Genomic DNA, 23,528 nt, shown 5'->3' on the forward strand with positions numbered 1-23,528 from the left:
CTGGTGGTAAAATGCTTTCTGCTCTACAAGAAGACTGGTGATAAATGCAGTAACAGCTATTGAGTATTAAGCAAATGTGATATGAAATATGGTTGAGAGTCCCACAGAATGGATGGTAATGACTCTCTTCATAACAAGCAGAGAAACCATGAACTTGCAGCTTGAATGCAGTGCCCAGGAATAAGACCCAGTAGGGCAAGAGGGAGTTACAATATTGTGATCACAGCTGTCACACCAGGTGGATGCAGGATGCATGGAACAAAATCTGTTTCCATCAGTTTTGGGAGAAGTCTCCAGATTGCACAGGAGGTTGCATTGAAAAGCTGCACACGAGAGGGAAAGAGTGGTTAAAAATGAAGAATTGGTGTTAAACTAAAAAAAACCCAAAACCAAACAACAAAAAAACCACAAAACAAACAAACAAAAAAAAAACAACAACAAAAAAAAACATTTTTGAGAGCCTAATCTGCTTTTTGAAATCACTCACAGATCCAAGGTCTGGAGCCAAGCTGCTGAAGCTTCAGCACTGTGCTGAAGTACTATGTAATTGCTAGGGATCTCTTCACCTCACAGGTGCAGAAAAATATCCATTTCTACAGCTAATCCTTGCTGTGAAGAGAGAGAAACATCTTCTGAGAGTTTCTTTCAGAGTGATAAATAACAGAAATAATCTTTTTAATGAATGAAATGACAGATTGGGTGTAATTAGTTATGTTCCAGATAAGTCAGGTCACTGCTTAGTATTTTATCTATGGCTTTAATTGCTCAACTATGGAACTTTTTCATGATGTCAGTGCTTCAGCTCTCTGTTCCTCTTGTGCCTTCTGACTCAAATGCTCCAGACACCTCTCAAGCACTCCTTGGTGCAGATTTAGGGCTTTAAATGTGGAAATAAATCACAACAAAAGAAGTGTTCAGTGTTCTATTAGATCATGCATCTTCAAAACCTAAAGTGGGCTGTATTTATGGGCTAATACTTTTTGGGTCTGAAAAAGGCTTATAGAAGCTCTTAATCTGAGCTCTCTATGATGTTTCAGGGAATAAGGTCCAGAAGGTCTTGGGGTGTAGGAAGAGGGAAATATAAACTGAGTACTGCAACTATATTACCTGTCTATATAAAAATAACTGTTGAGATCCCAAAAGTAGGAAGGAAATTGAAAAACTGGATGAGATTCATGAACAGACAAGAAAATTATTACAAGATGTAAAACACAACTTCTAATTACAGATTCAAAGAGCTTAATCAAGCTAGCTTATAAAAAATATGCCAAGAGATGATTTCTACCCTGCCTGGCCACCTCCACTGGGATCAGAACACAGGTTCTTCAGCCCAGCAGATTAAAGTGTAACTACATCAAAAAGCTGGTAGCTGAAATAAAGCCCAGTTTTATTGAAGATAAATGAAGAACATGAAGATAGTTTGTGGTTGGAAAAACATATCCAAGTTGCTCTATATTTCACTGGAAAATTTTAAACAAGGTCTGATAACTATCTGGAAGAGGTGATCTAGCTAAAATTAGAATTCGCTGATCTTTATTGTCAGAAGATCAAACTGTAACATTGCTGTGGTGCCTTTTGAGCTAAGAAACTATGAAAAACCAAGCCTCACAAAAGAAAAGCTTTCTTCTTGGGCAGCTTAATTGTTTGTAGAGCTTGCTGAGCAAACCAGAGCTTGATAATGTTCAGGCACTGGACATTAACCTTAGACTATTTTCTCTAGTCAATTTTCCCTCACTAATTAGTCTGAGATGGCATTATGACTCATTTCACACTCAAAATAGGTCAGAGGAATTGTCCCATAGAACTATTACACTCACTGGCTGCAGGCAGAGCCTAATGGACTGGTTTAAGCTATCTAACTTGCTCTTAGATGATTTACTTTAAGTGAGATGAACGTTTCTTTTCTCAGTAAATCATATCAGTGGAATTTTAGATTGCATATTTTTTAAGACTAATCTCTTTGAGACAGAGAGGGCTTTAGCATATCAATAAAGCACAAAGGTGCTTTCACTCCAGATATAACATTCTGAGGCATTTTCAAATTTAAATCATAGGGATTTTTATAGCTTCTTCTGTTACTAAATTATGTGAATTTCTAAGGTGCTTCTGGAATGTCTCATTAACTTCAGCAAAGTTGTACAATACAGTTAAGGGAAAAGTTCTGTGCAAGTATTTTACATTAACTTTCTTGAGCACAGTCTTACTATTCTTGTAAAGAGCCAAGATTGTCTTCAATGGAAGTTTTCTTTGAGAAAAGAATGCAGATTTTGGCCCTTAGGTAATCTGTAATTATCAAGAGGAATTTGTTTTTTTGGTTTTTTTTTCATTCAGCATCATTAAAAAATATTCAGATATCTCACAGATCTTGAATATATGCAGATCATTATGGACTAAATACTGAATTCCATAAATTTGGCCAATGTGGAACAAATCTAGTTACTAGTTTCAGAAAAGGGAAGAGAAATTAATAAGGAAATATCAGTCTGCTTGGCTGCAAAGTTTAACAGAGGTGTCATTTGAGGTCTATTTGAGAGCTCAAGCAATGCAAAGAAAGAGAGGAAGGCTCTGTGTTTGTTGCTCTGCGTTCTCTGGAAAGGACATAAACTTGCTTTCCATCTTAATGTGTCTTAATTTCAGTCTGTGAAGAGGTGGCTAGGTTTAGTATTACTCAAAAACTCTTACATACTCTTTTTCCTTTTTTTTTTTTTTTTTAATTATATATTATTTTTTTATATAGTTTTTTGGCATTAGGAAGATTTTCACTTGAAGGTCATTATGGTCACTACTTATTCCCTCAGCTGCTTATAATGAAAGAACTCCTGGCATGGGTCCATTTCCAAAGGGAGACATGCTAACAAGGGTAGGGTTGATGGGTACAGCATGGAAGGCAATCACTACATGCATCTGGAAACAACACTCTTGATCACTGCTCTGTTTTCTTCCTTATAATGCTTATAGCTTTGTCAAAGTTACCACAGTGGATTGCTGAAAGTGGGTTTGTTTTTAGAAAGAATAAATTTACCTTCAAAAAATTGTTCATAATAACTACTAATCTGTCTTGCCTGGGCTGATGTTGTACAATACAGTTCACATTTCTCATTGACTTCTTCACCAATTGCAGACTGGTCCGTGCCCTTGTCCTCCGTTCACTTAAAGTCATGTGGTTTTATCTTATCTGTGACAGATTTCATGTGAACTTCACTGGAATGTGATTTTGTTTATGCTGGAGCATAAACCATGTCATATAGTGAGCAAGGACAGTCTAAAGCCAGAACTGTGCAAGAGCCAAAGCTTGCATAGCTTATTTATGATCAGAATTTAAATATCTGGCATGTATTCCTTTATTTAGGGGTAACACTACAATGCATTTTTAATAGGCAGTATCAAGTTTGATGTCAAGTTATGAGGTCCTTGTTTCTTTTACAGCCTACTGAAGGAGCTGATAGTTGTGCCAAAATGAAACTCTGAAGTTTAAATATGTATACACCACCATTGTAGAAGTGTGACTAGAGGTTCCACACTTAGGGCTTGAAATCAATTTTGAACCACAAGAATGCAGTTTCCTTATTATGTGTAAATAACAGTGTATAGGCACACAAGTCATACCACTTATTATTTCAATACACAATAAATTTCCCAAAAATTTACGAATAAACTAGTTAATTAATGAAAAAGTTCATATTTTTCCTAAGAACCTTAGAGCACATTGTTTATTTCCTAGGCAAGTACATTCTCTCATCCTAGGTCATTCCTAGAGAACTACATTAATTGCAGTAAGATCTAGAATATGTATTTGAATTATGTTCCATCTTTTATGTCCTTTTTTAACATCTTTTTTCATGGGAGATGAAAACAAAAAAATTTTTTTTTTAAATAAAGTATTATTTTTACATTTTTGAGGGTTTTACTCCCTCATTGAGGGCCAACGGGATCACATCATGGTGGCCCCTACATCATGGTGGCCCTTAGCAGATGCTTCTGGTGATCAGACATGAACTGGACTGTAGATTTTGTGTGTCTTTTTAAGACCAAGTAAAGGCACTTAGCTTTTTAAATTAAATATTAGCCTGAGCAGAGTACTGGCATGGAAATATCCGTTTGAGAAGTTGTGAGCAATGGGTCAATCTCACACTAATCAAAATAAGTGCTATCACTTTGGACGTGAGAGTGAAGCTAAGTATGACTTTACTGTGGTTGACCTGCTCTGCTTAGGAGCTTACCTGGCCTCATTGCCAGGTATCTCATCAGAGGCATCTTTTCATTAACTTTAGTATCAGATCTACGTGTTCCAATATGTAATTACTCTTATAGAGAGCGTATCTCACTTAATGTTGGAAACTTAATTTGTCTGACTTCAACTTCAGCTTGCTTTGCTTTGCCTTTCTTTGCAAGGTTAAAAAGTTCTCAGTATTTTTTCTAAACATATGTATCCACCACGGACTCAAGCCATCCCTCAGACTTGTCTTCGGTGGAGTGAAAGAAAGGGCTGAAAGAGCTTCTCAGATCTCCAGAAATTCCATGTCCTTGAAATGTTAAAATAAACTAGTTCTTACCATTTCTGTGTGCAGAATTATTACTTTTTCTTAATAGGTATGCTAAGGATTATTTTGAAATTTCACATCATTTTCACAAATGAATGCTCCCAGTAACATGTGAAACTTCATAATGACACCAGATTTTGCTCAAGACAAGCTCATGTGCTTATGTGACATTGCAGAGCTGACAGTTTTCTGCTTTAAGCTCCTGAGATAACATTTTTGCAGCTATGTCAAACTATACCTTTATGGCATTGCACTGCTGTAGAAAACCCTGGCTTTTAGGACACATTTTTTTCCCCCATGCAGGCACAGTCTGTGTTCTTGGTTCTCACAAACCAGGTTGTCAGACTTGTTATAGCAGATTTCACTGGACTGAGACCACTAATGAAGTGGTTCAGATTACACTGAAAAGAGGAGCTGGCTCTCTTTACCATTTGCTTTTTTTACCAAAGCCTATGACACTTGAAAATGGTTGTGCAAATGTTGTGGAGCTTTGAGAGAGTGAAACCTGAAGGTAATTTTGTCCCATCTTGTTTGACAAATCCTGGACATTCTTCTATCAGTAATGATGTTCCATGGGAATGCTATGGCAACATCAAAATGTTGGCTGTCTAGCAGGCTTACTGCATCCTGTGCATGATCCATGAATAAACAGAGGAATTTAGTTCCCAGAGTGTCAGTCTGGCACATTTCACAAGCACTATATTCACTTCCATGAAAAAAACAACAAAACCCAAAGAGTCAGCCAGTCACACATATAGTGTGAGTGACTGGGAGACAAATTTGCTGCTGCTAACCCTTGTATATACTAACTCTAAGAATCTAGAAATAAATCATGCATGGCTTAATTCAGAGGGGAAATATGCTCTCCTTCAGATTTTTTATTATTTTTTAACTCATCTGCTTTTCTTTGTTCATGCTATTTTATTTTTTGTCATTGTTTTTGCATCTCCTTGCTGGTCTCTCTGATACATATTAGTATGCATTCTTTCAGTTAAATGTGATCTTTCTCTGAACCAGAGGCTGGAGATATGGTCAGTGATGTACCAGGTTTGAGCTAAAAATCCCAAAAGGGATATTAGTCCAGGGTTCAGTGAATAGGAACATGTTCATATTGTTTCTAGTCTGCTGCAAATGAGACCACAATGCTGTGTTTGCACTTAGTTCTGTCATGCAGTGATTTCCAGTGGTCCAAATGAATGTAAGATTTACATTTACCTCTTCTGTAGAGAAGAGGCACATTTACATTTACACATTTACACATTTACATTTGTGGTCTCTTCTGTAGTGTAGATCTTTAAAAAAAAGGGACATACAAGGACATTTATAGGACTGTGCTGCTTTTTCAGACCACACCTAAAATTAATGAGATGGGAATAAGGGAGAGCTTACTCTGTTAAGAGCCAGAGTTCAAGCTCCCCAGCAGAGACCATTCTTGGAAAGTTTCTCTCACTAAGGAGAGATCCTAGCATCACAGAATGGTTTGTGGTGGAAGGGACCTTATCGATCGCCTAATTACAACCCTCCTGCCATGGGCAGGAACACTTCCCTCTAGACCTGGTTGCTCAAAGACCCATCCAACCTGGCCTTGAACACTTGCAGAGGCAACATTCTAAAATTTCCCTGGGCAACCTGTTCCAGTGTCTCAGCACCCCCACAATAACGAATTTCTTCTTAATATAATCTAGATCTCTTTCATCTTAAAAATATTACCCTTCATCCTACTGCTTAACTACCTGACAAAATATAGAATCATAGAATCATCTGGGTTGGAAAAGACCTTTAAGATCATCAAGTCCAATCATAAATCAGGATGGCGATTATATCAGCCTTTGCTGGACAGGCCATTTGGAGCCTGGAATCTTGAATAACTCTGTCATTCTGCCTTTTTAAACTTATTCTGTTAGCAGTATCAGAATGAACACAGTCTATTGCTGCATCAAGAGACAAGGACACATCTTTTCTGTAGGCCCCATGTAAGTACTGGAAGGTAGCTATAAGGTCTCTTCAGAACCTTCTAGATAGTTTGGGGAGACTTATAATCTTTAATGAGACTTCCAGAATACATTTATCTGTAAATTATTCTCATAGTTTATCACCTTCCCCTTTAAAATGCAGGCTCTATCTTCAGTCCATGGCTTTCTTGTAGTTACTTGAGCTTGAAGAAACTCAGACTTATCTTCATATCACCACATGTCTCTTTTGTTATTCACTCCATGGATGTGAGCATCATTCTTGAAGCTTTCCTTTGGCAGACACAGATAGAGTGCCCTGAAACGCAGACACTGCAGTGTGTTCAAAACTGAAGGCATCTGAACTGGCTACTCTCTTGCTCAGAAGAGAAATCCCAGAAACAGTTTCATAAAAAGATATTAGGCTCACACACAAAGACAGTCAAATAAAATTAAAAATAAAATTGCTGATAAGACTTTTTAGGAAAGAAATGCATAAGAAAAGGAAAACTGTCCTGTTGCTGCTCTGCAAGTTGGATGAGTAGGAAAGGACTGGTCTTTAGCATGGCAAAAGAGACTGTTTAAGGAGGACATGTTGGAAGTCTCCAAAACCCTTAGCAATGTGGAAAAAAAGTGAACTGGCATTACCTGATTGCTGTCTCTTCCAAACCATGAACTCTAGTTTTGAAACTCATAGGAACTAGGTGTGAAAACAGACAAATGAGGTGATTCTTCTTGCAGTGAGCAGTAGGTAAGTGCATCTCCTTGACAAATTAAAATGCAAGAAGTTGCAGCCTCAAGGCTACATGGTTTCAGGAGAAAAGGACACAAGTAATCTTAGCCTGCTGCTGAGACAACAGGTTGAGGGCACCTGTGCCAGATCCAGTGTCTCTTATTTTGCTTGAGCTCTTCCTCATTCTTATGGCTCATCTTTAAAGGAGAGCTGAATTCAAATGGAAAAACACCTGAATTCAATATCCTGTCTGAAGACCTTCTTTATTTACTTTTTTTTTGGCTTTGACCTTCCTTAAAACTTTTGGATAAACACTGACATATAACACTAGCACTACAGTAGAAACAACATAGTGAGCATGAATGCCAAATGTCTGCATTAGAACAAGCTGACTGTCATTATAAGATGCCTGAAAGATCAAATTTTAAAATTATTTAAAAAGAGTAAGTTACGTGTACAAGGGTGCCTTAAGTTTGACACGTCATAGACAACATCCTCACCAGGGAAAGTTTTTTTGTTTGTTTAAAAATGAAAACTCAACTCTGCACAAGGTTAAAGACTGTATTTTAATCACAGACTGAAACATCATGATTTACAAAACTGATGGTTAGATTTAAAACCAACCACTACATCTTTCTGTGGGAATACTTCCCACACACCCTAGCAGACTAGGGATTCAAGCGAAGAACAGAGCTGTTCATGTTTGCCTTTGAGACTGAACAGTGATTTCCAAGATGATGACTGATGCTGCAAGAATTCACCTAAGATGCTTGTCAATACATTTCGTTCACCCAACTGGAAATGGTTTCTTCTAGGGAACTCTGCTGGATTCATCAGAAATCCCAACCATCTTGCAGCTTTCTGTCCAGAGCCTTCTCTGCAGCTCCTCATCATATGCTATGTCAGCTGATTTTGTCCTTTCCTCATTGTAAAGGTAGCAGCCGCCAGCCCCTTCCATCTCAGGTGATACTGCTGCATAGATGCTTGTAGAGGCTCCTTCCTCTGGAGTCTATAGAAACAAAATAAACCAAACAAACCAAAATAAAACAAAAAACAAACATAGGCAAGACAGGTACAATAGAAGAATTACATTATGTTATGGAATCTTAGCAGTGACAATCAGCTTCTCTAGTTGTGCATCATATTTGTGGGTGGTAGGCAAACCTCAAGCTGATAGTGATAAAAATGACACCTACCCAACTGCTAGAGTACAGTCCATTTCTACAACAGTGCTATTTTGAGATAGCTTAAAGCCACAGAACAGATATATGGAAAACTCTGGCCCGTTTTTCCAAGAGCTAGTCAGATAGAGTGTTCAAAATAATTGATTTAATTTTCACAGTTAGAGGTAATACACCCAAAAGCAAACACAAGTATAAAAATTCTAGTTTAATTATTAATTTTATAAGGATGAAAGAGTATGTACTCTGCCTTTAGAAGAAGGCTACGCTCTATGACAATGTGCTCATTGTAACAAAAATATGACACAAGCAAGGGATCATGGAAACCATGGAAGAAACTTAAGATTCGGTACTATAACTCAAGCAGGCAGGTAAAACAGGAAATTACCTTTTATACTGAGCACACTCATCAGAGGTCTGCAAAGTTTGTGACGCAAAGTGGTAAAATATCTGCAATGTCTGATATGGCATGAGTATCGAATGAAAATTAATAAATGAATAGCTAAAAGTGATAAATCCTTTCATCCTGAGGATATGCAAAGCATTTCCATTTGCATACAGCAGGATCACACATCTATCATTGCAATAATTTCAGTGGATTTTTTTTTTAATTTAAAACACAACATTTTATCTATTTTGTCTTTATCAGTGATGTGATTATGATCGATGCCTTCTAGATGATAATGTGTCATCTTACAATACTTGCAGTAGTTCTGAGTCACTAACAGTACTGCTGCTGCTCACAGCTGTGTCTGCTGCTCCTGACAGGGTGTCTTTTCCTGAAGAACTCACCTTATGAATGAGACAGTACTGAATAGCTTACTCAATACCCAATTAAAAAGAGATATAAATCTAAGTAGTTTCAAAGCTTTCTCTGACAAGGTTCAAATATTTTAAAAAGACACAAATTCTCTGCTTTCTCACTATTCAAAACACAGAACATAATTTATGAGAAATAATCAATTCCTCTGATGAATCTGGCATTTGGTCCCATTTATAAGTTAGAGCCATGCCACACAATCATACAATAAGACAAAGACACCCAAACTACAACCTCTCTGGCTGCCAGGGCAGAGAGCCCTCAGATTCTGCAAGGGAAACTCATTCCCTGTGTGACAAGAGGCTCGGTCCCCCAAAAGTGAAGTGCTGAAGAAACATGCCCTGTCGAGGTATTTCAATGCACAGAGCTCTACTGGTTCCACTGAATAAAAGATGACAGTGCAGCTATCCAGCTGGCTATTTTCTCAGGAAAATATCAGTCAGAACACTAAAAAACAGTCAGGTCCAGGTAACTGCTGGAATATTTTCATAGTGTTTAATAAGATGAGTCTACTGTGAGCTACTATCTAGTGCTTATTAAAAAGCACTTAATAAAATGTGTTTATTTATGTTAATTTAGTACTCTAGTACTTGTTCCTCCCTCCTCATCATTTTATGGAAAATAGTGCAGTCCATTTAATCAATCTAAAGCCATGTGCATGCATAATTCTTTGCAGGACCGTGATGACTCCAAAAAAAGCTGGGATCCACACACTCACATAGAATCTACTATCTATGATCAGCTATGACACTATAGAAAATATCTTAATTCTTTAAAGCAGAAGAAAAATGATGAATACAAGCATTTTTACTTTATGCAATTTCTTCTGGATGGCAGAAGGAAACATAACTTTTAAAGTAGTGCTGTGCTCTACTTAAAAAATCTACTAACACAGATAAACCATTACTTCCTGCAGTGGTTCACTGGACATTATGGTCTGGTGTTCAACAGCACTGCAGTACAAACAAGTATAAATGTCAGTGTCAATGATTCACAAATCTTATTGACAAGAGCTCAAAAATAAAATGCTTTAAAAAAATGGTGTGCAGGCAGAATTTGTGTGATTACATTCTTTCAGGGCTCTCTATAGCCTCAGAGACTGGTCTATATGGATCTTCTTACAGTATCAGAACAACCATATGCCTTTTGTGATTTGATAGGAAGGTTCTCCCATGATATTATTCATGGATTATTTTATGCAGTTATCAAGATTTTTATTTTTTCATCATATGTCAATTAAGCTCCTCACCAGAGGAGATCTATTAAAAATAATATGAAATATATTATATAAAGGCTTTATATGAGTTGAGAAACAGTTGTTGGGTTTATTCCAGATTTATTTATTTATTATTCCAACATTATTCATTTATTGTTTGTGTAGCTTTTCACCAAAGAGGTTAGTGACAGGACAAGGGCCAATGGTTTTAAACTGAAAGAGGGTAGATTTAGGTTAGATATCAGGAAAAAAATTTCATCATGAGGATAGTAAGACGCTGTATAAGTTGCCTGAGGAGGTTGTTGATGTCCCCTCCCTGGAAGTGTTTAAAGCCAGATTGGATGAAGCCTTGTGCAACCTCCTCTAGTGGGAGGTGCCCCTGCCCATGCAAGGAAGTTGGATCTTGATGATCTTTAAGGTCCCATCCAACCCTAACAATTCTATGATTCATGCAGCCTTAGTAGACCTTTACCAAAGCATTTTATATGGCAAAGTGTTTCCTGCTCTTCAATACAATGAGAATATGGAGCAGGCTCAGACAATAACAGATGTGCTATAAAGGCAACATTGGAACCAGTCTATAAACACAGTGACATCATCAGCTTGTGTAACTTTTCACAAATTTAGTTTCTTCTTCATCATGACCACCATATATAATATTCTGAGTAGAAGGTTCTACGCAAAAATGCTCATTTCTATAACCTGCTTTTTATCACCTATTGCTAAAAGCAATTATCTAAACACATAAGGGAAAAAATACTATACTACATTAAGCAATTAGTGACTAATAATTTAAGTTAAAGGAAAACAATTTTTCCTGTACAATGGGGAGTAGAGTTGCATATGTATGATTAATTAATTGTCTTACCCCATCTTCTGAGTACCTAATTAATGTTGAAAGCTTTAATGTTTCCTTACTTGAGGATCTCTTATTTGGTTTGGCGTGTTTTCTATTTTAATAACAATAAAAAGAAACCCTACATCAACAGACCTCCAGTCTTCTGGCTGGGTGGATGACCTACCTGTTTTGACAGGCTGGACGAAAAAACATACGCTGTGATTCCACCTCTGGATTATGGAATCATAAAAGAGTTTGGATTGGAAGGGACCCTAAAAATCATCTAATTCCAATCCCCCTGCCATAGGCAGGGACATCTCCCACTAGACCAGGTTGCTCAAAGCCCCCTCCAACCTGGCCCTGAATGCTTCCAGGGAGGGGGCAGCCTCAATTTCTCTGGACAACCTGTTCCACTTTTCTCACCGCCCCCACAGTGAAGAATTTCTTCCTAATGTCTAACCTAAATCTAACCTCTTCCACTTTAAAGCCACTAACCCTTGTCCTTTCACTACATACCCTTATAAGAAGTCCCTCCCTAGGTTTTCTCTAGGCTCCTTCAGGTACTGTCAGGCTGTTATAGGGTCTTCCCAGAGCCTTCTGTTCTCCAGGCTGAACAACCCCACCTCTCTCATCCTGTCTTCATAGCAGAGATGATACCCACCTTGAAAGCACTGTAAAGCCACCTGCCCACACACAGTCAAGACTCTTTACCAAACTACTCCATCCTCCACACACCCACAGATCAACAGCAGCACACACACATCTTGCTTGTTTAACATCACCCGAGGAGCTCTTGAAGAAGCTGGCAGCAGGTGGTTGCCACTGGAGCAATTCATGAGTACCAGGAGAGAGAGTGAGATGAATTGTTCCAGCAATGGCAGCCCCCCTCCTGGTTGCAAGCTTTCCTGGGAGACCCATAGCTCTTATTTTACTACCTGAGAGCCCATTAAAAGATGAGGAGAAACCATAAAGCCCTTGGGAAAGAAAAGAACCATAAGCAACACATCTGATCCATCCTTTGAATGCAACAACACCTGATGGGAGGCCAGAGAAATCATCAGCCAGTGGCTGAATACCTTGATCAATAAAACCCAAGATGTTTGCCATGATGCTCTACACAAACAGGAACCAGTTCCTTCCCTTCTTTGGGAATCTGAAGTGTTATACCAAAAAGCTGCAGTGTATTTGTGTTTTAGGTTTTTTTTTTAAGGTTTGCCAGTTAATACATTTTGATAAACACATTTTTGAGCACCACATAACTTTGCCAATATTAGGTGCTGTTGCTCTCAAAATGTGCTAGCTGACAACAGTCAGTCCCTACAGCCATATCACCATGAAATATCACATCTTTTTTGTTTGTTTGCAGTAGGCACAACAGCTTAGCTCTTTAAATATCATGTGCTTCCTTCAGAAACCACAGAAAACTTGTCAGGAAACAAAACTAATGAGCTCCTATCATTCTTCATCTGCAATACATTCATTTTGCCAGTACCATTTTCAGTACTAGCAAACACTGAAAACTTTGCTATGTGTCTTAAACACTGTGACAAACAGTTTGGATGGATGCCATGCATGAACTTCATATTGTAATGGTTGTCAGAGCTGGCCATATGATTGAAAAAGCATCTATGGTATCAGATACTTACTGTGGAATAGTTTCCCCTTGCCCCAGTCACTCAGTAGATTGTCCTGGGTTTATATTTTATGACTTCAGGATGCTGCCTACTTGGGACATGCTAGGAGAAAGGGCTGGGCAAACAAGACAGAGAGAGGGAAGCAGCTGGAAAGTTCAATGACCAACATCACAGCTGCACTTTGAGGGACATAAATGAGGGGCCAAGCAGGGAAATGTGCACCCACGACTGTCTGGTATACTTGCAAATGACTTAATTATGAGGAAGAATATAATAAAACACTAAAACACCTTTAACCATGCAATTTGTGTTGCAGAACAGATTAAGTATTGGTGGAGTGCCCCTCATCAGCAATATTAGGTAGGCTGCTTTAGGAACACTCACTGACACTGATTTTTGTGATGTGGTTCTACTTCATGTATTCATATCCATTATGCATTTTTCAGTTCATATGGGAAATCTGCTCATGGGTTGATGAGTTAAAGGAGCTTTCTGGGATGTTTTTGGAGGGAGACTTCAGGGTCTGGTTTGTGACCCTGCTTTATTAACTGGATAAGTTTCCATCAGTCCATTTCTGTCTCAGCTAAGAAGAAGACATGTCTTGGCTAGTGACACAGTTCCTAGGTTCTAGCCAGGAAGACACAGCAAGCACTAAATGTGCCATCTTCTGGGCCTGAGTACTCAGACACTTCTGCCAGCATTCGTTTACTTTTTTAATTAATATGGTAATGTTCTGCAAATGTTAGTATTTTACCATTTTGTATCTGGACTGAAAAACTCCACATATACAGAGTTTTCTGTCTTTTTTGTCTCCAGGAAAGACAACAATCATCTGGAATCCCTGATCACTATTACACATATGCACAGTGGGGGGCTTACCAACAGGAATGAGAACATGAAATTACTGCTATTTGGTACAGCAAAGTCTTTAATCTACCTGCTGGCAGCTAACAGAGGGGTGACACCCAGTCACCTTCAATGCACTGCCTGAGTCTCAAGAACAGAGGCAAACATGAAGCCACTGCAACACAGAACAGGTTGAAAACTGTCAGAAATAGCATGGCTGAGATTGCGTTCCCATGAATATTAAAGCAAACAAACCTGTGAGAAATAAATCACCCGTGTCCCAGGGAGCAGAGATTACTGTGATCTGCTAACTGCAGAACCATTTCAAAACCAGGTTACATACAGCTGCAAGATTCTAGGTGAAATAATACCAGCTGCACTCGTGTCACAGCCTCCTGGTAAAGACATGGGCTGTATGTGCCCAATGCTCCTTGTGCAACTTCTGCAGTGCCTAAGCCTCCTAACGTGGTCACTGCTTTGAAAATTTAATCCAAAAAAAGGAATCAGTTTAAACATCAGGTACAAAAAGGCTAGAAAAGGAAACCATGATGCAGGTGTAAGGATTTGTTCAGAAACTTTTGATCAATAAGGCTGGAGCAGCTGACTCTAAGTCCTGGTGAGACCGGTGGCCAGGACCAAGTGTCAGATCCCTTGGAAATCAGAGGTGCCAGAGAGGTCTGGCAGCACAGCTTTTTAGACATCACCCTATTCAGTCAGAAAGCCTGGTTTCCATCTGCATTCTCTCTCTCCTCCTATTCTTTCCCATGTAGCTCACTATTATTCTCTGTCTATCCAATTTCTGCCTTGATCATAAACCAGAAAGAGATAGAGATGTTTTACTGAATATAGAGTTTTCCCTTGAGACCCAGTCAGCACCATCAAATTAATTTATCTTCAATCTCCAACTCATGGCAAAAGGAATTCTTTATTTAATTCACTCCATAATAAAATTCTTTAGATTTCATCTTTAAATAAGACAGCAGCTAGAAACAGAAATGGCTGAATTAAAATGTGAAGCCTTTTTCCTGACAATGTTGTGGCTATAGAGAAATAATTTCTGAATCAAAGATATGAATATATAATAAAAGATGAAACAGATGAATTAAGAGCACAAGGCAATTTTCAAACTAAAAAAAAAAAAAATGAAGCAGAGGATTTTTTAGAAAATGAATAAGTCATGCCTATTCTGGGAAAAAGAGAAGCTTTTCCCTGAACATCCTAGCACAAGACACTGTAAAGAGCACAAGCAGAGAGAGCTGGCAGACAGACACAGGGAATATCAAATCCTGAATCTCTCCTTTACTTCCTATTGAAACCAGTTTTTCTGGAAAGAAAAAAATCCAAGTCTACAGCCAGTCTGGGAAGCCCAGCACCATCTTCATACCTGGTGGCTGGGATGACTGTAGACAAAGAAGACCACAGAAAGAAGGAACGGCCCCCAAAAACAGCCAGGGTCAGCCTGGTGCTCAGGAGCCCAAGGAGCAGACAGGGCTCCAGCCTTGATTACCTGATTTCCCATATAATTTTTTGATAGAGTCAACAGTAGGAGGTTTCACTTTGTTTTATGACAGAGGAATGCCTTCTGAGAAGTCTGTTTTGCTGGAATATTACCAGGCAGCTCTTCTTTGAAGTTCTGGAATGGCTCTTCTGTCAGACTCAAAACATGAGCAAAGGTTCTGAAGAAGAGGAAGATAGCAGTAGTGGCTCTGAATACCTCTTCCAAAGCAGATGCTTCAGACTAAGTAGGACATCATGGGTCATCTCAAATAGCATCAAATGCCTATGTTATCAGACTGCTAAATTAAGCCCCTGTTAGGTGGCCAGTTTTCTGGGCCACACTGAAAAGATCTCCATTGACTTCAAATAGTAGTTTCAACAGTGAACTCACTTGTCGAGTGCAATGTATCCCCAGCTATTTGAGTGGGGAATTTGTGGATCCTTAGCTGAAATTTTCTGAGCTACTGAAATTAAGGCCTAGAAGAACAATCTTTAGTTTTAAGCAATTTAAAAAAAAAAAACAAACCAGAAAAATGAACCCAACTTTACATGACTGAATTTGAGAAGGGACTTGAAACTTCGGTCAAAGTCATTAATCATAACTGACTCCTTTGTTCATTTTGGCAAGGGCACTGAGGAAGATTACTTTGCTAAGGGCTGATCCCTAAGCTCGCTTTGTGGCAGGCAGCAGTGTCTTCAAAGCCAGAACTGAGATATCGCTGCAGCCTCTCAAATTACATTTGACTTGTTACCTTGCCCCGTTCAGTAACAATATGCAAAATTTGACAGCTAGGAGCCTGCTGCCCCAGACACTGCATAAACATTCAGCAAGGGGCAGTCACTTGCTGGAAGAACATCCAGTCTCTTGGAAATAAGGCGGGCAGTGACAGGAGGAGAGGGACAAGACAGCACACGCAAAATGCTGGAACCTCTTCTGCAGGCAGGGCACTCTGTCTGGTTAATCACCCTGTAAACCAGGTGATGTCCTGCAGCCACCCATGGCTGAGGATGCCTGACTTAAATCACTCAGGATTGTCCTGGGTATCTTCACATAATCTGGGATTTTCTGCAACACCTCTAGTCACAGAGAGACAAAGGGATTTACTGAAACAAATGCGCAAGGCAGGGAGATGAGGAAAGAATGAGACTCTTAAATCCTAATCCCGATGCTTTGCAGGCTAGGCAGTTAGTCCTTGTCTGTGTTTGCAAAGGAAAATACACAATTTATTTGTTTACTACCAGCTCTATGACCATAATTACAGTATCATGCAAGCAATTCAACATAATCTTCTTCATTCCAAGATGCAGACTGATCCATCATTAAGTAAGAATATTTAATTACAGCTTAGTGTTCATGCTAAATATATGCTAAGGAACCATCCTGTTATCTTTATTAACTATACAAGGCTTCAATTCCACTGAGTTTTGAACTATTACCATCTGAGAAATTTGAATAAGAGAGTAAGGCTGCTCAATCCTCCAACAAAGCTTTTAGAGACACGACTGCTTTGATAAGTAGTGGCTGGATCATCTGTACCATTTAATGACATATGTCTGTTTTTTGAGTTGAAAACACAATTTAGATATGAATCAAAATGTGAATGGAGCAAAAGTGAAGAGGACTTAAAAATAACAACCATGAAAGCTCTAGGTCTTTCATTCTCTATGCATTATCCCATACATGGGTCTTCTTCAGTTGCCGAGTTCTTTCAAATTATGCCATATTTTGGCAATAAAAATGAAACAACACAGACAAGCACACAGAAACATTAACATTTGAAATGGCAGCTTAACTTTCACCTGTCCCAGAGAGCAGGAGACATAGCAAGGCTCTAAGTGATGAAGAGGATGATCCTGAGTGCATATGCCCCTGACCAATTTATTGTATTACCTGCCTGCTCACACAGACTAAAACATCTTTGCCAGCTTTTGCTGAAAACACAAGACTTCAGGCATGAATACATGGCAGCTTCTGACTTGTGGGCCCCTGCCATCATCTTTGCTCTTTTACTGGTTGCTAAACATTTAAGAAGTTAAAGATCTTGTTCTCCCTTCTTAGAAAATTGGAATTGACATATCTCCCAACTTTCTTATATGGATGGCTATTTTTTTTTAATGTTTATAAGCACTCAGGATGGGCATGGAACTTCTAAATATTTAAAAGGCAACCACAATACAGCAAAGCTTTACAAACAACAAAGAGATCAAAAAGCAGAACCGTACAGAACAGAGACCAAATGAAATAACCGAAAATTACACAGGGCAACTGCTATTTCACAGCCTCTTCTGTTTAAAACTGCTACAACACCTCTCTTGCACCCCAAAAAGCATCAGGGCTCTTTCCCACCTGTGGGCTCAGCCTGGTAGTGGGGCTGGGAGAAGCTGGCTCCTAGCCCAGGCTTTTCACCTACCTGCTGGAGGCACTTACTGAAATGAGATGGCTCACATCAGAAAGTGCAAATCCCTTCCCAGACCACCAGGTAAGGGCAGCAGAGGACACTTCTCCTCCAGGACTCCAGCAGGCAATGTGCTTATGCTGGCGAAGATGGGACCAGAAGTAATAAGGCACACAAAGTAACACAAAATGAGTACAGGGTGCTACATCTCTGCATTTGCAGCATGCAAGCTGAAAATAGACCTGGGAAGATGGTAGATGAAAGCAAAAATTCACTTTCCCCCAGATTTGTCTCATTTACATTGCAGCTGCATGCTAGCAGCTGTAACATGTCCTGCTGATGGGTGGAGGGGGTCCATGTACAGCCCTGCATAGAGATGCTTGGCCACTGAGGTGGTCAGTCAACAGCAGAGCTGTTTGCTTGACAGAAAGCTCTTGTGTGGAAAAAGAGACATCATCTCACAGTCCTTACCCTCGCTCTGGGCCTCAGCCTTCATCTCCTTTTCCCTTTCACTGACTGAGGTTTCCTGCAGGACTGAAACATGATAGTCCTTCAGAGGCTGCACTGGCTGAAGAAAGAAGTCTCAAGTAGACCACCAAATAACACTGGGGTATTTGTCCGTGCCCCAAGTGGTCTGGGTTTAATTTTCTTATATACAGCTACTGTGTGTAAATTAATAATTTTGCAATATTCCCCAAGCTGACAGGAGAAAGCTCAAACTAGAAGAGATAAATGTAGTGAGGAGGGAAGAAATCTTCTGCAAATTTATGTTTTATATAATTCCAATTGATGGTGAGTTCAGTATTTAATCTCAAACAATAAACCAATAAGATATAAACAAAGGGGTTAATTTAGGTCTGTCCCTAGTGACATATCTGAAGATGGAAAACAAGAAGAGTAGACTGTATTTCTACTGAGAGAGGCTCAGATTTAAAATGGGTGAGAGATGCTCAGATTTTCTACTCTTTCTGACATAAAAAGTAAACAGAATTAGTCTCTTCTAGTCAGTAATTACAGATTATATATCCTTGGTTTTATGACAAAAATGTGTCCAGTAAGTTCCAGGTATTTCTGTTTAAGTAATAAAAGCCTTTAAAAATGACAGTTTTCTCCATTTTAATTAAACTCATATTTCATCTGGAAGAAGCTTGCAAAAAAAAAATAAATAAAACTGCTGTTTCCCATTTTCTACCACAACAGAATGCTAAAATCATGAAATCACAGATAAATTCTGAAACCATACAATGACTGAGCTGCCTCCATAATTTATTGTCTCGATTACTAAATGTAAAGGCAAGGACTATAGTCAGTTGCAAATCAACAAATCTAAATGCCTACTGGCAAATCAGAATCAACCTGGTTTTAACAAAAAAACTAAAAATAAAAATGCAAAGGAGGGCTGAATCTTGTGATTCATATTAGTCTTATTGTTTAGAGTGAAAGTGAGTATAAGCTCTGTAACTTAAATCTCTTTGTCTAATTCGATCAACCCAGAGGCTCTTTACTGCCCATCAGGGAACCTACCCATGGCTTCAGTTCAGAAGAGCCCCAAAGAACATGTATAACTTTAGACAATCAAGTAGTGCCACTGATTTCAACCACATTAGTCATGTTTCTAAAAGTATGTCAGGAAAGACATGAAGCACCAGCAGAGCTCATTATAAAGAAAGCAAACACAGTCATACAAATGTTTTGAAGATCTGAGAACCAAAAACCTTCCATTGAAAACAATTACTCATGAGTTTTAACTCATCATTTAATCAATTAAATGGTCTGAAAGTAGGGCAGATTGGTACCCATAGTTCAGAGGGGGATGTTAGCCTGGGGAAAGGTGACGGTGTTATTCATCTGCAAAGGGACCAAGAGGGAAAAAGGTGGCAGCTCTTGACAGATAAAGGAAAGCAGGGCAGTGAAATGCACTGAAAATTGTTAAGTAATAGTAAGTAGCAAGACCCAGATTTACTATCCACTGAAGCTGTTAATTTTAATATTGAGGCTTATTTCTAAGGTGCTGTGTAAACCTTCATTAAAGTAAGCAGATGGAGACAGTAATTTATGAAAAATCCCTCCCCTGCAAAAGCCAGGACTGGATTTGCTGACAGACATGGTCCTTTCCATGTTCCTGTTTCCTTTGCTTGATGACAGAAGTCACAGCAGAAGTGTCATGTTGCTGTAGAGGTAAGACAGTATCCCCCAGCCCTGTGTGAATAACTAAACTTCTGTCACAGGAAGTATTGGTTTGGGTTAAAAATTAGATTCACAGTGGCAAATTTTATTACCTGTAGGAGGATGAAAAAAGAAGGAGGAAGAAAAAACTGTGAAGAAGAAAAACGTTTAATCCCATCCAAACCTGGTCTTTTCCCAGTCTGCAAGTGAAAGAGGTCCTCTGCAGAGACCTTTTAACACAGAACTGATTAAGGGCACAGGTGCTCACACTTGCAGAATTATCAATAGCCAAAATAACACAGTGAGAATTAACCTTTTCTTTTTATTATGCGCCCCGGGAGAGCTTCTGTTGCGCTTGTATTCACAGGGCTTTTTGACTAAAAGGTTAGAGCAATAGTTTAGAATGGGAAACAAATACTGTGAGGCTTTGTGGTTCGATAAGTATATGTTGCAGCCTCATCTGATGCTGAAATAATTCCCTTTGTTTAGGGAGCCTGCATTGAATGCCACTCTCTGGTAATGCCATTGTGCTACACACGTCCCTTTGCCCTGAGACTCCAATCAATGAGCCCTCCCCGTGATACACTGCAAGCAGCGATGCTCCAGATGATTAAACTCCTGCTTCCCAGGCAAAATTCCAGTTGAATTAATGCAGAACTGTGCTGTGGTTTAGTAACTGCTTTTAATTCCCAAAAATATAGGCTGAGGTATGAGTGAAAGCTTCAATGCCAGCTCGCACTGCCTGTCCCAGCCCTCCCTGCTGCCTTGCCTGCCCGCCTGGCAGCTTGCTTAAAATTCTGCTCTTCACCTGCAAGTCTGCACAGCTCTGCAGCTGCCTATTGTTATTTAATATGTACTTCACAGCAGAATTGAATTGTTCCAATCAAGATTAGGACTCCTCTTCTCTAGGTGGTATGCAAAGCACATCTGCAGTCCAAACTTTCACCTAGTTCTCTGCCTGCCCTTTCATCATGCCCCTTCACAATCTCACAGACAGTCCCAGCTTCTTCTTCATTACCTTTTCCCCTTAAATCCCTCCCTGGCCTCTTGCCAGGCCCTCACTGCAGCCTTATTGAGTGTGGCTCCTACATCACATGCCAGGCACTTGTCCCCCCTTGGCTCAGATCTCTTTTTGCATCCCACAAGCCATGTGGAAGAGGGGCTTCTCAGGTGCTCCCAGTGCAGCCCCAACACTCACCCTCCTGGGATCACCCATCCATGTCAATGAGCCCCTTTAGAAACAAAAGACAGCACCCTTCAAAGCATGGGATCTCAGGGCAGATGGCTCTTACCACCTCTGCAGCAAACAAAGGAGACAGCCCAAGCCTTTTGACAGTAGAGAAAGAAGAGAGAAGAGGGAAATTACCTAGATGAACCTAGTCAATATATTGACTAAGCCAGATCTGAGAAGACAGGAGATACAGTGCATCCACAAGCAGTGCAAAGCCCTTGGAATGGGGAAGAACAAAAAGTTTGTCTCACAGCAGAATTGCAGGGGTCCCAGAACCAGTGGTGTGCAGCTTGTTGCACTGCTGGATACGTGGGGCTGCAGGGAAGGAGAGCAAGAGGGGGGGGGGTTTAGGCCACCAGCATCAGCCATAATCCCTGCCACTGCTTGGCTCTCCCAGGGGCTTGAGCCACTGCCACAGCTGGAGGGATGAGCTGCAAAGCCCCCTTGGTTTTGCAAGCCATCTGCTGAGCTGATGTGGATAGGTTTTGGTCCCTGGTCTCTGCTAAGGGAGCCACAGTGGAGAAACAAGAGTTTCCCAAGCAGCACGCTTTTAATAGAAAAATAATCTAAATGTTTGGGTTTTACCAAATATACGAATTCCTCGATGACCAAAACACAACTGACCTTTACTTTTAAATCTGTACTCAATAAAAGAGGATTACAATCGTTTGTGAAGTTTGTAAAGCCCGTAACATGGCTTAGGAAAAAACAAAATAAAACAAAACAAACCACCTTAATTCATATTTTTCTAATCCCTAATAGCTGCCGACAGTCTGTGAAACAAATAGTTTTAATTATTTTCTCCTTGCTAAATCTCAGGTCTCATCATCTAATCAAAAAATAGCACATCACTGACAATTGGGATTTAAAGGAGAGTCATACAGTAGGAAAAAGAGAAAATTACATTAGTATCCAACAGTGAAAAATATATCCTACTTATTGCAGCCCTGCCCTGAGACAGGAGAACATTTACAACCCCCCCATCAAAAAAACCAAACAGCTAAACAATAATAAAAAAAGCCCTTAAGACTTTTTCAATTTATCCTGAAACTTGTGGCTATTGAAAAGGTAAATTTGGGCTCTGCAATAAAATAAATATTCTAGAGATATTTTTTTTCAGTTATTAATGAACAATGTATGGATCTTACACATTGGTGTAAAATAAGTGCTACTTATTTTTTTTATCTGAACTAGTGATGCATGAAAATTACTACAGAGCTAATCAATAGGTAATGACTATATTTCAGAAGTAATGGTCTGCTCAGAGGGAAAAAAATGGCTGCAATTCACAAACAATCGTTGACACCATGAAGCACATGGATCAATGCCCACAAGAGACCTGCACATTATTTAAAATTTCTTCAGCCATATTTGCTTTTGTTCCTTTGTCCCAGTGTAATTTTTCTTGCCAGTCAAGCAGTGAATATATTAAAGGTAAGTGTGATTCTAGAATAAAATGCAAAAGGTAGACTGCTGATGGATAAATCTAACAGCCAGCAGTGGTGCACCTATTACCAGAGCACATGGGACTCTTTCTTGCCTAAGACATTGTCAGTCACAGAACAATGAAGACTTCATCTCTCACAGGCTCAGTATAACTCTGCAGGATTTCATATTTTTCAAGTCTTCCCAGTTTCTTTTTCAGTGTGCAACCATTTACTGTTTGAAGTAACCAGAAGTGTCCAGAGCTCAAGGTGATGTGCCTGAGCACTTGCTGAGGGCTCCCAGGGAGACACATTTATCACTGGTTCCTAAAGTGAACTCATGAGTCCTCATTAGCCTAAATTTCTAAATATAGCTTTGTCTTGTTTTTATCACCATCTCGGTGTAAAGCAAGGGAAAAGAATGAACTAATCCAAGGTACAAATCTGAATTCCCCTCTATTAACACAAGGGAGAGAATAACCTATCATACATAAACACCTCAGGTGTACATGGCAGTGAAGAAGCTGATTACCTCTGGCTCTCACATTTTTCTTTTTGACTCACACATAGCTTGAAAGATGGCTGGGTTATAGCCTGAAATGGTGTACCTTTATTTTAGGTTTAAACTGCAAATCAGTCTGCTGATTTGGCCAGAACAAACGTCTGGTCTTTGCTTAGAAAACAAATAGATGACTTCACGCCCGCCATCAGACCACAGCTTCTTGAACATCTGACAGCATTTAGCAGCAGAATCTGATAGGAAGGAGAGATTTTCAGAAGAATAAATACCAAGCTGTGACTATAAATCACCAGAATTAGGTGTCTTACTGCAGTTCTGCAGAATAAAACATCAGTAAATTTTAATCACTAAAATAATGAAAGGGAGAAGAGCAGTTTGATTCTTGAAAAACAAGGCAGATTTCTATTCTAATCCAAATTAATAGTGTGAAGAATTTACAAATACCTGTAGATGGCCACAGCAGAAAAACCCCCAGACATAACCATAAGAGAAATTTGAAGAGAAAATAGTACTGAAGTACACATTCTTGCAGAAAA

The 23,528-nt window shown here is 39.3% G+C and overlaps 1 protein-coding gene across 1 annotated transcript in view; it reads right to left on the reverse strand.

The window, feature by feature from the left end:
- Positions 1-7,770: 7,770 nt before the first annotated feature.
- Positions 7,771-23,528, reverse strand: part of DHRSX (dehydrogenase/reductase X-linked) — a 169,929-nt gene continuing 154,171 nt past the window's right edge. Inside the window, exon 7 of the mRNA XM_071747255.1 lies at positions 7,771-8,232. Within this exon, the coding sequence (XP_071603356.1) occupies positions 8,035-8,232 (198 nt within the window). The 3' untranslated portion in view covers positions 7,771-8,034. The remainder of the gene's footprint in view (positions 8,233-23,528) is intronic.

The sequence above is a fragment of the Heliangelus exortis genome, chromosome 1 (genome assembly GCF_036169615.1).
Source record: "Heliangelus exortis chromosome 1, bHelExo1.hap1, whole genome shotgun sequence".
In the NCBI taxonomy this organism is placed as follows: domain Eukaryota; kingdom Metazoa; phylum Chordata; class Aves; order Apodiformes; family Trochilidae; genus Heliangelus; species Heliangelus exortis.